Consider the following 13,871-nt stretch of genomic DNA (forward strand, 5'->3'; position numbering starts at 1 on the left):
TCCCTGACCACCTCCAAACAGCCACTAAATTGAGGCAGGTAACAGGCAGCTCAAAATTGTGGATAGGTCAGAAAGGGCAGCATGAAGGCCACTGGAGAATTCTGTGAGCTTCTGTGTTGGGTATCAAAAACCAGAATTTTATGCCATCCAATTGGACTAACCTCTTTGAGAGCTCTTCTCTTTACAGCCTTGAAAAGAGTCCTGCACCAGAGGCCTCAACTTTGGTGTCTCCAACATTATGAACTCTCATTCTGGGGGTCTGGGGATTTTGTTAAAGGGACTTTGCTCCTCATCAAATTGAGGGGGTTGCATATAGAACTATTTCACTAATAATCTTACATCAATCATTTCCTCACTTGCATTTCCTGTTACTTCAGGCTGGCAGAGAAACAGAAACATAGTTTTCCGGTCCCTTTCCTCCAACTCCTTGGCCTGAACCTTTCAGATGGCGTGATCAAGCAACCTTTTCTCAGAGCAGCAGCTAATACTGGCATGCTCCACATATTTTTTCCGCTCTGCTATCTGCTCTGTAATCTTCAGCAGCTGAGAATTGTTTACCATCTACCGCTTTGTTTCAAGTAAGCAATTATTGAGTGGAAGATATTATTATAGTTTCATACACATAACCACACCAACTACAACTGTCTAGGACTAAGTTTTGATTTGACTGCCTCTCTATTGCTCAAGGGCAAAGGCATCACTTGATGCAATTTGAGCCATTCTGATCAGCCCTTGGTGACTCCACTAAAGGGCAGCACTCAGAGTAGGAATCACCATAGAAAATGGAAGATAGCAGCAGAAATTCAGCCAGGAAACTTAACCCCAAGTTCTGCTGGTAAATATCAAAATAGAATGTCATGATTTGGAGATGCCGGTGTTGGACTGGGGTGTACAAAGTTGAAAATCACACAATAGAATGTGATATTCAGATTTTAATGACATCGCAGGCACAGGTATCACAACAAAAAATGAATCTAATATTACAGAATCATCCTCTGAACTTAAGTCAGTCAGTTCATGCTGCCATAGATACCATTCAGCACAGGTTAACAGTGAGCCAGTGCATTTCCAAAGGAAGACAGACATTGTGACAATAAATCAATCTTCTAAACTTGAAGGTTGCTGGATTAACATGAAGGATCAGAGAAGGTAGGTGTTCTCACTACCCAATCTCACCAATTCCATTTCTTCTGTTAAGTAGCATATGTTCCACTTTGGTTTAACTGATATATTGTCACATTTGATGCATATCTTGCCCCTGCTGTTTGGTTAAATGTGTGGCTAGGTTGCTAAGCTACACTTCTGTCTGGAATAAGCACAGATCTATGTCCCTTGTCCTACATCTGACCAGGACCTCTGTTGCTGTATGGCTCCGGCCCATTCACCAAACGCAAATGTCTCAAAGACAATCCAGCTCTAACTCCAATATTACAGCTACACACACACACACACAATCCATGGAGCTATGCCTCCAATATTACAATTGTGCAGGTGACTACAATCTGCCAAGTATGCTCTAGATATCCCTCTAGTTCTATTATTTATCTAAATGGCAAAGCTGGCATTTGCTGATCTCTTGAATTCTTTAAGGTACACAAAGATCAAGGACACAATAAGAATTCCACAAACATGAATTGATTAACAGGTTAAAAATTGAGAAACACCTGCTAGAAGTGTGTGAGGGGCGACCAGAGATTTCCCTTAGTTGAAGGATTAACAAGGGAGCACACTTGGAAGGTGCAAACATTCATTAACTTTGAAAGCTAAATGCCAAGTGGTACTAGTGCAGATTTAGCATATGCTTGGTGTTACAGACTTGATTGGCTGAAAGGCCTCTTCTGAACTATATTACACATATAAATACGGCAAACCTAACATTTGTAAGCAAGCACGAGCAATCAATCATCACTTCACGAGGATGCATGTGTAAGGTGGTAATTCAGACAGCTGCATTTGTGAACAACACAAGATACCACTGTTCACTGCAATGCAGTTTGATGGTGTTGGAGACTTTTTGAAGTGATTTAGTGAAGGAGTGGCAACTAGAACATACCATTATACACGAAAAATAAGATGCAGAAAAACTGGGTGAGAAGGTAACACTGCAATAATAAATAATGAGAGAACAAACACCTGGTGGAACCAAGTACCTAGTCCTACCCTAAGTATACCTGGATGCAAGGTTTTAGAGAAAGAGGGGCAGCAAGACTGAAATTGCTAGAGCTATTTAGGAGGTCTGGCAGCATTTGTGGGAAGAAAGAAGAGTTAACATCTTGGGTCCGGTAACCCTTCTTCAGAAAAGAAGGCATCAGTAACATTGCAACTAATGCAAGAGTGAGAAGCTTTAATGGGGTGGAATCTGCATCAGTGGAACTGAGAAACAGCAAGAGACAAAAAACGTTAATGGAAATTGTATATAAACTATACAAGTGTCATTGGAAATTGCATTAAACAGGAAATTTGAGATGCATGCAATAAGTGTAAATATAGATGGCTATTTTGCATGTAGGTTGGGCAACCTGAATCAATAACAAGGCGCAGAGGAAGAATTTTTAGTGTGCATATGGGATGGTTTCCTGGGCCAATACATTGAAGAACGCATTGAGAAAGGAATACTGGCAATCTGGTTGTGTGTGGCCCATTTGGGATGAGTGACCGTAACGTCAGAGAATTCTTCAAGATGGAGAGAGGTGTAGTTGATTCTGAGACTAGGAACCTGAGAATTTAAATAGAAGAAACTACGATGCTATCAGGCACAGTTCGTTATGATAGATTGGGAGACGTTACTTAAAGGGATCACAGCGGAAAGACAATGGCAAACATTCAAAGAACCAGTGAGTGAATTGCAATAATTGCTCATTGCTGTCTGACACAAAAGTTAAATGCAAAAGGTGTCTAAAACAGGTCTTACAAGTGAAATTAAGAGTTGGTTAGTGTGTTTTGGGAAGATTTGTAGCTCAGGCTGAGGATCTGGATATAGGTTTGCTTGCTGAGCTAAGAAGTAGTATTAGATCTAAAGAGAAGTCATACAAATTGGCTAGATAAGAAACGGAACTGAGCAGTGGGAGCAGGGATTGATTAAGAAAGGGAAGACCGCATACAGGACTAAGCTTGTGGAGCGCAAAAGAAGTGACTGTAAAAACAGTGTCGATAGATGTATGAAGAGAAGATTGAAGACAAATGTGGGTTCCTCATGGTCAGAAAGAGAAATTTATAACGGTGAACGAAAAAATGGCTGACAAACTAAATATGAACATTGGTACTGTGTATACAAATGGGACACAAGACACTGGAAACATTGGGGAACACATTTGGGTTTAATAAAGAGGAGGAACTTAAGGAAATCAGTATTCATAGGGAAATGATGCTGAGGAAATTAATAGAGTTGAAGGCTGGTGTCAAATCTTAGGGTCTGATAACCTACATCCCAGAGTATTTACGTTGCCCTCGAAATAGTGGATGCATTGGTGGTTATCTTTCAAGATTCTACAGGTACTGGAATACCAATTAAAGATTCATAAGTATCTAATATAACCTGTCTACTTAAAAAGGGAGGTAGAGAGAAAACCAGGAATTATGAACCAGTCAGCCTGACATTGGTAGTGGGTGGTGGGGCTGGGGCGCCACGTGCGCTCGAGACTATTCTAAAAGATTTGATAACAGAGTGCTTGTAAAAGTAATGGCAGGATCAGATAGCGTCAGCATAGGTTTATAAAAGGGAATCATGCTTGACAAATCGACTGGACTTCAAGGATGTGGCTACAGAGTTCATGAGGAAAAGCCAATATTTGTGGTTTATTTGAACTTTAAAAGGCTTTTGACAATACCCTACAAAATTATAGCCCATGGAATTGGGAATAGAATATTGACATGGATAGCAAACTGGTTGGGAGACAGGGCACAAAGAATAGAAATAAATGGGTCTGCTTTCAAATGGCAGGCAGGCAAACCGCAAGGATCAGTGTTAGGACCCCAGCTATTCACAATACAGTATACATTAATGATTTAGAAGAGGGAACCAAATGTAATTTCTCCAAATTTGCAGAGGACACAAAACTGGGGGAAAGGACAAGCTGACAGGAGGATGCAGAGATTCAGTATGATTTAGACAAGAGGAGTAGGAAAATGCATAATAGATGCAGTAATAAGTAAATAAATATGAAATTATTCACTTTGGTAGCAAAAAACATGAAAAGCACATTATTTAATGGGTAGAAAAAGAGAAGGGAATGTGCAATCAGATCGGAGTGTTCTCGTACACCATTTACAAAGTAAGCACACAGGTGCAGCAAGCACTAAAGGCAGCAAATAGATATTGGTTTTCATAGTGACAGTGTTAGGCTACAGAAGCAGGGATGTCTTGGTGCAATTACACAGGGTCTTAGAGAGACCATTTCTCGGATAGTGCGCGCAGTTTGTGCCCCCTATCTGAAGGAGAATTTCTTGCAACAGCGGGAAGGTGGGATTGTTAAGATTATATTCACAACAAGGTCAGAAGAATTGGGGATGTGTGGGGGTGATGATCTCATTGAAACTTAGAAATGTTTGATTGGACTCTGTGGTGTAAATGCAGGAATGATGTTTTCGAGTGAGGGGACCCAGAGTCAGAGGTCACAGTCAAAAAAAAAAATGGAGTAAATCATTTAGGTCAGAGATAAAGAGAAATTTCTTGACCCAGAGAGTGGTGAGTCTGTGGATTTCACTACCATTGAAAACTGTCTAGGACAAAACAAAACATACGATTCTCAAGAAGCTGGATAGGTGACCCCTCCTCTTCACAGAAGTTGCCAGACCTACTGAGCTTTTTGAGCAACTTCTGTTTTTGCTTCTCACTTACAGCATCTGCAGTTCTTTCGGTTTTTATCTATAACTTCTTTCACAGAAAGGGTGTGCAAGAGTATGGGGAACAGCATGAGACTGACAGTATGTAAATGACACTTGTGAGAAGAGTTGGAGGAGGCACGGTGGGCCCAGTGGCTTTTTCTGCCCAACTATAATTGTGTTAAAAGGATGCAAACATTAAGAGAATGGTTTCAATGATTACAGCCAACAGTTATGTGTATACTGGAGAAGCTGGAGCTTCTCTTTAGAAAGATGAATTTGAGGAGATGTGACAGGTTGCTCACAATCATGAGTAATCTGTAAAATTTGAGAGAAACTGCTCTCATTGTCAAAAGGGCCAACAGCTTGATGACATGGATAGAAGATGATTGTCAACAGAATCAAAATATTCAAGGACTTTTGTTTTTTTACACAGCAAGTGGTTTAAATCTGAAAAGCACTGCCTGAAGATGTGGTGGAGGCAGATTCAAATCACAGCTTTCAAAAAGGAAGCTGATAAATAAACTCCTGTATGGAAATATTTGCAGGGCTACATAAAATAAAACAGTTAAACTGTTTTTGCAGACTGTTTTACTGGTCAATGGATTCATTTTCTTTAGTCATTTTAAGATTCTATAATTTCCCTCAAATTTGGCTCATCACCTTGAAGGACAACTGTAGCAGCACTCCTGCATGACTCTTCTGTTGCATATCCACATCTGCAAGATATCTGACAGAAAGCAAGCAAAGTATTGATCCTTCTTCATCATCTGCCCCGTTTTAAACTCCAGAACAGGTACATGGAAAAATCAGAAATACTCCACTGGTTACAGTCATACCTAGCACAAAGGAAACTGGTTGTGGTTGTTAATGTCAATCATTTCAGCCCCAGGATATCACTGCAGGAGATCCTCAAGGTGCAGTCTGAAGCTCACTATCTTCACCTGCTTCATTAATGACCTTTCCATCATCAGTTAAAAATCTCAATACCAGGTTACAGTCTAACAGGTTTATTTGGAAGTACAAGTTTTCGGAGCGCTGATCCTTTGACACGTAGGTGGTGGGGCAGGACACAGAATTTAAAGTAAAAGATCAAAGTGTCATCCAACTGATGTGATCTATTGAACAAACAGATTGCGGTTAAGTCTTTAAATCACTTAGAATGAGGATACAGGCTTCGATTGATTAAAATGTAAATCCCACAACTTCTTTCAAGAAACAGTCCCAAGATAACTTAAGGTTTTAGCAAAAAAAGTGACATCTCATCTCTGACAATGCAGTCAAGGCATGAGGTTAGAGTTCATCTGTATCCCAACCTTGAGCGAGACTGGGCCTATTCCCAAAGTAGAAATTTATAAAATGTCACATGGACTGACTGCCTACAGACTATGTGTTTTTTGAACAAGATAGAATGTATCTGCAAATATAAATCTACGAATGCAAATTCACCCCACAGACATGTGTGCGCAAACACACATGTACGGAAGAGAGGGAGGAATGAGTGAGTGTACACATGAGCATGCTTGGTAAAGTAAAGTATGTTGGAGTGTGATAGAGTATATGCCTGTGAGAGGGTGTGCATGCGTGTGTGGGGGGGTTGGAGGGGTTGGGGGAAGAGAGAATGTGTGTGTGGGATGTGTGTGTGTGTCTGACAGAGAGCATCTGAGAGAGCGTGATCATACGCAAGAGTGTCTGAGTGTGTATGTGCGCTTGTGTAAGAGTGTGTACAAGTGTATAGTCAGATGGGGTCACCGGTAGTTTGACATGAACCCACGATGCCAGCTGAGGCCATCCTATTCGTTACTGAACTTAGTTATCAGCCTCTGCTCAGCAACTCTGTGTTGCTGTGTACCCTGAAGTTCACCTTGGAGGATGGTCACCCAAAAATTCAAGGTTGAATATCCTTGACTGGTGAGGGGACATCCCTGTCTGGCAATTGTTGCAGAGTCCATTCATCATTTGTTGTAGCATCCGCTTGGCTGCGCCAATATACCATGCATTGGGCATTCTTGCCTACAGCACGAGATAGACAACATTGGCAAAGTCACATGAGTACTTGTTGCGCAAGGGGTGGGCGGTGTCCCCACATATAATGGCAGTATTCATGTCAACGCTGACATGTCTTGCAGTGGATGCCATGACAGGGTTGTATGGTGTTGTGGTCAATGTTGCCCTGAAGTCTGGGCAGTCTGCTGTGAACAATGGTCTGCTAAGGTTTGTTGGTTGTTTAAAAGGAGAGAAGTGGAAGCAGAGGGAAGATCTTGGTGAGGTGCTCATCCTCACTGATAATGTGTTGCTGGTTGCAAAGAACATGGTGTAGTTTCTCTGCTCCTGAGTAGTACTGGACAATGAAGGATACCCTATCGGTCTTATCCCATGTCTGCTTCCTCAGGAAGTCATTAGAGTTTTCGCTGTGGCATGTTGGAACTGGCAATGAGTTGATAAGCACCCCATTCGAATGAGGACATCTTTGACCACCTCCAGGTGTCCACTGCGTTCCTCATCTGAACAGATCCTGTGTTTAGGGCTTGACTGCAGGGGATCACTGTTTTAGTGTGTTTAGGGTGGAAGCTAGAGAAATGCAGAATCAGGGTTATCTGTGGCCTTGCTGTACTGAGGTGCCCGTCCTTGATGGAGACGCGTGACCAAGAACCAGACCATTCTTAAGAGTAGTCCATGGCATGTCTGATGGTGAGATGAAGCTTCTTGATATCACTGTGTAGTAATTTCAGTGACTCCTTGCCATGGGTCCAGAGGAAGAAAATGTCATCAATATATCTGGTGTATAGTGTTGGTTGGCGGTCCTGTGCAGCAAACTTGTCTTGTTTGAACATGTGCATGAAAACGTTGGCATGTTGGGGTGCAAATTTAGTCCCCATGGCTGTTCAGTGTGTCTGGAGTAAGAACTGGTTGCCGAAGGTTGAGGATGAAACTGATCAGTCACAGGGTTATGCCTGGAGATTGGCAGTTGTTGGCATAGAGTACGGAGGCTGTTGCAGCAATGCCATTGTTGTGGGGGATGCTGGTGCAGAGTACTGAAACATCCATCGCGACAAGGAATGTTGCCAGCTCGACTAACCCATGGGTGCTGAGTTTCTATAAGAAATGTGTAGTGTTACAACAGAAGCTAGGGTCCTATGTACAATGGGTTTCAAGATGTCTTCACCAGAGAGGTTTTCTCACAGGGTCCTGTTGCTTGATATGATGGGACATCCAGGTGCACTGGCTTTGTGTATCATTGGAAGGCAGTAGAAGTCCCCCACGTGAGAAATACATGGGACGAGTGTGCATGAGAGTACTCTGAGGACTGGATCAAGTCTTGATCGAGCTGTTTCGTTCACAGGTGTAATCTTTGGTTGATAAGTTGGTAGTTGCGCGCAGTGTTCCTAGATGTTCAGTCGTCGGTACACATCCTTGTCGTAGTCTGCAAGGCTCCTCCAATGTCTGCTGGTTTGACAACAATGGTGTGGTTGCACACACCCCCTCTCAGTCACACTCAAACACACTTACCAAGTCCACACATGCACTCACATATGTAAGTCTATGGGGTGTACATGCATTTGCAGACACATTCTATTTTGTCCAAAAAGTGCACACAATCAGTAGGCAGTCAGTCTGGGGGATTTAATAAATTTCTACTTTGGAAATAAAACCAGTCTGACTTAAGGTTGGGATACAGCTGCAAATGTGTTGCTGGTCAAAGCACAGCAGGTTAGGCAGCATCTCAGGAATAGAGAATTCGACGTTTCGAGCATAAGCCCTTCATCAGGAATAAGAGAGAGAGAGCCAAGCAGGCTGAGATAAAAGGTAGGGAGGAGGGACTAGGGGGAGGGGTGATGGAGGTGGGATAGGTGGAAGGAGGTCAAGGTGAGGGTGATAGGCCGGAGTGGGGTGGGGGCGGAGAGGTCAGGAAGAGGATTGCAGGTTAGGAGGGCGGTGCTGAGTTGAGGGAACCGACTGAGACAAGGTGGGGGGAGGGGAAATGAGGAAGCTGGAGAAATATATTTCCCTCCCCTCCCCTATCAGCATTCCGCAAGGACCACTCCCTTCGTGACTCCCTCGTCAGATCCACACCCCCCACCAACCCAACCTCCACTCCCGGCACCTTCCCCTGCAACCGCAGGAAATGTAAAACTTGCGCCCACACCTCCACACTCACTTCCCTCCAAGGCCCCAAGGGATCCTTCCATATCCGCCACAAGTTCACCTGTACCTCCACACACATCATCTATTGCATCCGCTGCACCCGATGTGGCCTCCTCTATATTGGTGAGACAGGCCGCTTACTTGCGGAACGCTTCAGAGAACACCTCTGGGCCGCCCGAACCAACCAACCCAATCACCCCGTGGCTCAACACTTTAACTCCCCCTCCCACTCCACCGAGGATATGCAGGTCCTTGGACTCCTCCACCGGCAGAACACAACTACACAACGGCTGGAGGAGGAGCGCCTCATCTTCCGCCTGGGAACCCTCCAACCACAAGGTATGAATTCAGATTTCTCCAGCTTCCTCATTTCCCCTCCCCCCACCTTGTCTCAGTCGGTTCCCTCAACTCAGCACCGCCCTCCTAACCTGCAATCCTCTTCCTGACCTCTCCGCCCCCACCCCACTCCGGCCTATCACCCTCACCTTGACCTCCTTCCACCTATCCCACCTCCATCGCCCCTCCCCCTAGTCCCTCCTCCCTACCTTTTATCTCAGCCTGCTTGGCTCTCTCTCTCTTATTCCTGATGAAGGGCTTATGCTCGAAACGTCGAATTCTCTATTCCTGAGATGCTGCCTAACCTGCTGTGCTTTGACCAGCAACACATTTGCAGCTGTGATCTCCAGCATCTGCAGACCTCATTTTTTACTGTTGGGATACAGACAAGCTCTAACCTCACATCTTTAATGCATTGTCTGAGCGGAGATATTCTCCCAGGACTGTGACTTGAAAGTAGTTTTGGGATTTACAAATCAATCAAAACCTGCATCCCCATTCTAAGTGATTAAAGACTTAACAGCAACCTAAATTTGTTCAATACAACGTATTAGTTGTATTACGCTTTGATCTTTTACTAGAAACAATGTTTCCTATGATCCTGCCCCTAGCTACCTGACAAAGGAGCAGTGCTCTGAAAACTTGTACTTCCAAATAAACCTGTTGGACTATAACAGTGTGTTGAGATTTTTAACTTTGTCCATTCTAGTCCAACACAAACATGGCTTTCCTTCATCATAAGAGGTTAAGAGTGTTCACTGACAATTATACAATGTCAATACTGATCATAACCTACAGAGACTTAAGTAGTCAATGTCTACGTGCAGCAAGATCTAAACAACTTTCAGGCTTGGGCAGATAAGTGGCATATGACATTTGCAACACAAGTGCCTAAGAGAAAAGTAATCATCTCCCCACGACATTCAAGGGCATTTTCATTGCTGAATGCCCTTTTTTTTGGAAGAGGGGGCGGGGAAAGAGAGAGAGAGAGAGAGAGAGAGGTTTATCATTCCATTAGAAACTGAAGTGGACTATAGTCTGGGAATTATGCAGCAAATAACTTATTTTCTCACTCCCCAGAAGTGGCCTACCAACAAGGCACAAGGCAGGAGTGAGAAGTAACATTTTTGACTTGCTTGGATGTCGAAACATTCCACACTTTGCAGGACAGAAAAAACAGCTTTGGTAGCTTAAATATTCACCCCCTCCACTATCAATAATATCAGTGTACACTATTTACACAATGCACTACAACAAATCACAATGTCATCTTAAATAGCAGCTACCAAAACTGCGACCTGTACCATTTAGAGGCATGGAAACACCATCACTGACAGGTTCTCTTCAAAGCCACACATCATACCAATTTGAAACTACATTACCGTTCCTTCAAATGCTGCTGGAACCTTTCCTAACATCATAGTGGGTATATCTTCACCAGGCAGACCCAAGCAGTTCAAGAGAAACAAAGTGGCGTGCTGCTTTCAAGGGCATTTAGGAATGAGCAACAAATGCTAGCTCCCACCCCTGATCAGTGAGGCTCAATCACATGAAATTTCCAGTTTAAGAACAGTCACAAAGAGAGTCTAGTGATATCACAGACCAGTGTTACAGGAAGTCAAATACTCCTCCAGTAGGAGTTACTAAATTCAAAGTATTGTTGAGAAAAGATAAATGGCTCACTTTGCAGGCACTTGCTGTCATGTCTGCAATTTAGTGAAGTGCATGTAAGCCAAAAAGCCCCAGACAATTGATAATCAATGCAAATACATTTACCAACACTAAAGGGCCAATTGATTTACACTTGCACAATGTGCTGGATATTGCCTACTCCCTATAAATAGGGCAACTGGGTTGCCAATGGGATTGAACACAACCCAAGTGTTGAGGGGGCAGAACTGATCTACAGATTGCTTGAATCCAACACACAAGCGACAAGTCAATTTCAAGCAAGCTTCCCTCAATGTCACAGTTACAACAATGCTGGACAGAAACAAAAAAAAATCAATCTGGGGCCTAGATTACAACAGTTGAAGATTAAGCTTCTGACATAACTCTCACAGATTTATTTAACAAAATAGAATCAGAGGAGTGAAATTCTCATCTATTTACCAGGAATCCTAATGAAGGACCAGCCATGTCTCGACTGAACAGCTAACAAACCCCCAGGATTTTCAAGAAAGAAGAAAGACAGCCGATTTCTCCAATGAAGAGCTAGCTCTGGGGTTCCATACAAGAGGCACTGCTTGACAGTGAGGTGGCCACCTTCCCTCATCAATCGACGCTCGTTCTCTGCACTCCGATCACAACAGTAGATGTCCCGTGGAACAGCAGTCACCTGAGATACATATAGGGCAGGACATTAATGTTAACCCAGGAAAAGCATTACATCAATACACTACACAGTTAAAGTCAATCACACTGCAGATTTTGTCATTAGCACCAATTCAACAGTGCTAGTCATTCATTACAAATACTACTTATGGCTTTTATATGGAACTATATGGATGATCTGGATGGAGGAACGAAGGACACTGCTGTAGATGACACAAAAGATAGGTAGAGGGACAGGTAGTGTTGAGGAAGTGGGGAAGCTGCAGAAGGACTGAGGCTAGGAAAGTGGGTTAAGAAATGTAAATGGATTGCACCGTCAGAAATGAGGTTATGCACATTAGTGGGAATAATAAGTAGTGCAGACTATTTTCTAAATGGGGAAAATGCTTCATAAATCTGAAGCACAATGGGACTTAGGAGTCCTAGTTCAGGATTCTTTTAAAAGTTAACATATAGGTTCAGTTAGCAGTTAGGAATGCAAATGCAACGTTGGCATTGCAAGAGGGCTAGAATACAAGAGTAGAAATATACCGCTGAAGCTGTATAAATCTCAGGTCAGATCGTATTTGCAATGTTGATAGTAGCTTTGGGTCCCATATCTAAGGATAGGTCTCAGAGGAATCAAGAGAAGATTCATAATAATGATCCCAAAAATGAAGAGTTTGTCATGAGAGAAGGAGACCTCCTGGTCTGTATTTAATGGAGTTAAGAAGGTTGAGGGGAATGTTATTGAAACTTACACAATACTGAGAGGCCTGAATACAGTGGACTTGGAACTGGCTTTTCCACTGTTACGAGAGACTGTGACCAGAGGGTACAGCATCGGAGTGAAGGACTTAAGAACGGAGATGAGAAGGAATTTCTTCAGAGGGTAATGAATCTGTGCAACTCATGGCGTTTTGTGGCAAAGTCATTCAGTGTCTTTAAGACAGATTGATAGGCTCTTGATTAGTAAAAGGCGAGAGGGTTGCAGGAGAGTGGAGTTGAGAAACATATCAGCCATGATGGAATGGGAGAGCAGAGCTGATGGCCTGAATGGCCTAATTTTGCTCTAATATGTCTTCAGCAATTAGAATACTGTTTCAGCAAGATTGTGTTTCCTGAACCAAACTGACGAACCTTTACTTAGTCTAAGGCAGAAAATATAACTTAATTTTTAATTCAAGATCAAGTCATGTACCACACTCTCGATTAAGGTATGAACTAAAAATGGAAGAGGATAGGATTGGGAAAAATAAAGAAAAAGTTAAAATTACTTAAAATGTTTAAATTCTCAGAATTTAAAACTCCATACTTGTGGAAATTAACTTTCACTAAGATTCCAAGGAAATAACTAATGCTAACCAGTGGGTTAAAAGCTTGACTCATACATCAGCCTTTCAGGTAGAATAGAGGTAAATACATCAACTACGAGGTGAATTCATCAACTACACGGTGAATTCATCAACTACACCTCCTCTCAATGTCCTAATACCAAAGCCGCTGGAGGAGTACAGCCTCAGATAGTAACTTTATTTTTATGTCAAAAATATACTTTTGAATAAAATATTTTGATGATGTGTACAATTGATGGTGCCATTCATAGGCACACCTTGCATTTCTTTACATAGAGAGATCGGAATTAATCATTCGTATATACAGGTCTGTATGTTTACCATCCATATATTTAGCAGAGGCTTCAGCGAAGCCCACTTACTGAGTGGGCCCCTGTTCTTCTTTGGCAGACAGATGTTAGTGGTCTTTCCCCACTGCACCTTGGCGGCAGCTGTCCAAGCTTCAGCACGTCCCCTCAACACATAGCCCTGGACCTTGGAATGTGTCAGTCCGCAACACTCAGTTGGAAGATCAACAGACCTAAGAGCGTCTTTCACCGAGTTGATCCTCCAGGCACAGTTGATGTTCGTCTCACTGTGCGTCCCAGGGAACAGACCGTAGAGCAGAGGCCCGCATCACAGAGCTGCTTGAGACGAACCTCGACAAACACCACTGCATTCCTCTCCAGACTTCCTTTGCATAGGCACATTCCAGAAGGTGGTGTGTGACCCTCTTGCCCCCTCCGCAGCCGCTTTGATGGTAGCATGTGGTGCGGGAGAGAGTCCAGACATGTATGAAGGATCTCACAGACAGAGCCCTTCTCACCATCAGCCAAGGAATGTCTTGGTGCTTGTTGCAAAATTCTGGCGATGAGGCATTCTGCCAAATGACTTTGACAATCTGCCCAGGCAATCACTCGA

The 13,871-nt window shown here is 43.1% G+C and overlaps 1 protein-coding gene across 3 annotated transcripts in view; it reads right to left on the reverse strand.

The window, feature by feature from the left end:
* Nucleotides 1–13,871, reverse strand: part of ino80 (INO80 complex ATPase subunit) — a 222,552-nt gene that overhangs the window by 63,267 nt on the left and 145,414 nt on the right. For all 3 annotated transcript variants that reach the window (XM_060828740.1, XM_060828739.1, XM_060828741.1), the window contains one exon: nt 11,416–11,641. In XM_060828740.1, coding sequence (XP_060684723.1) covers nt 11,416–11,641 — 226 coding nt within the window. The remainder of the gene's footprint in view (nt 1–11,415; nt 11,642–13,871) is intronic.

This window comes from Hemiscyllium ocellatum, chromosome 8 (genome assembly GCF_020745735.1).
Source record: "Hemiscyllium ocellatum isolate sHemOce1 chromosome 8, sHemOce1.pat.X.cur, whole genome shotgun sequence".
Classification (NCBI taxonomy): domain Eukaryota; kingdom Metazoa; phylum Chordata; class Chondrichthyes; order Orectolobiformes; family Hemiscylliidae; genus Hemiscyllium; species Hemiscyllium ocellatum.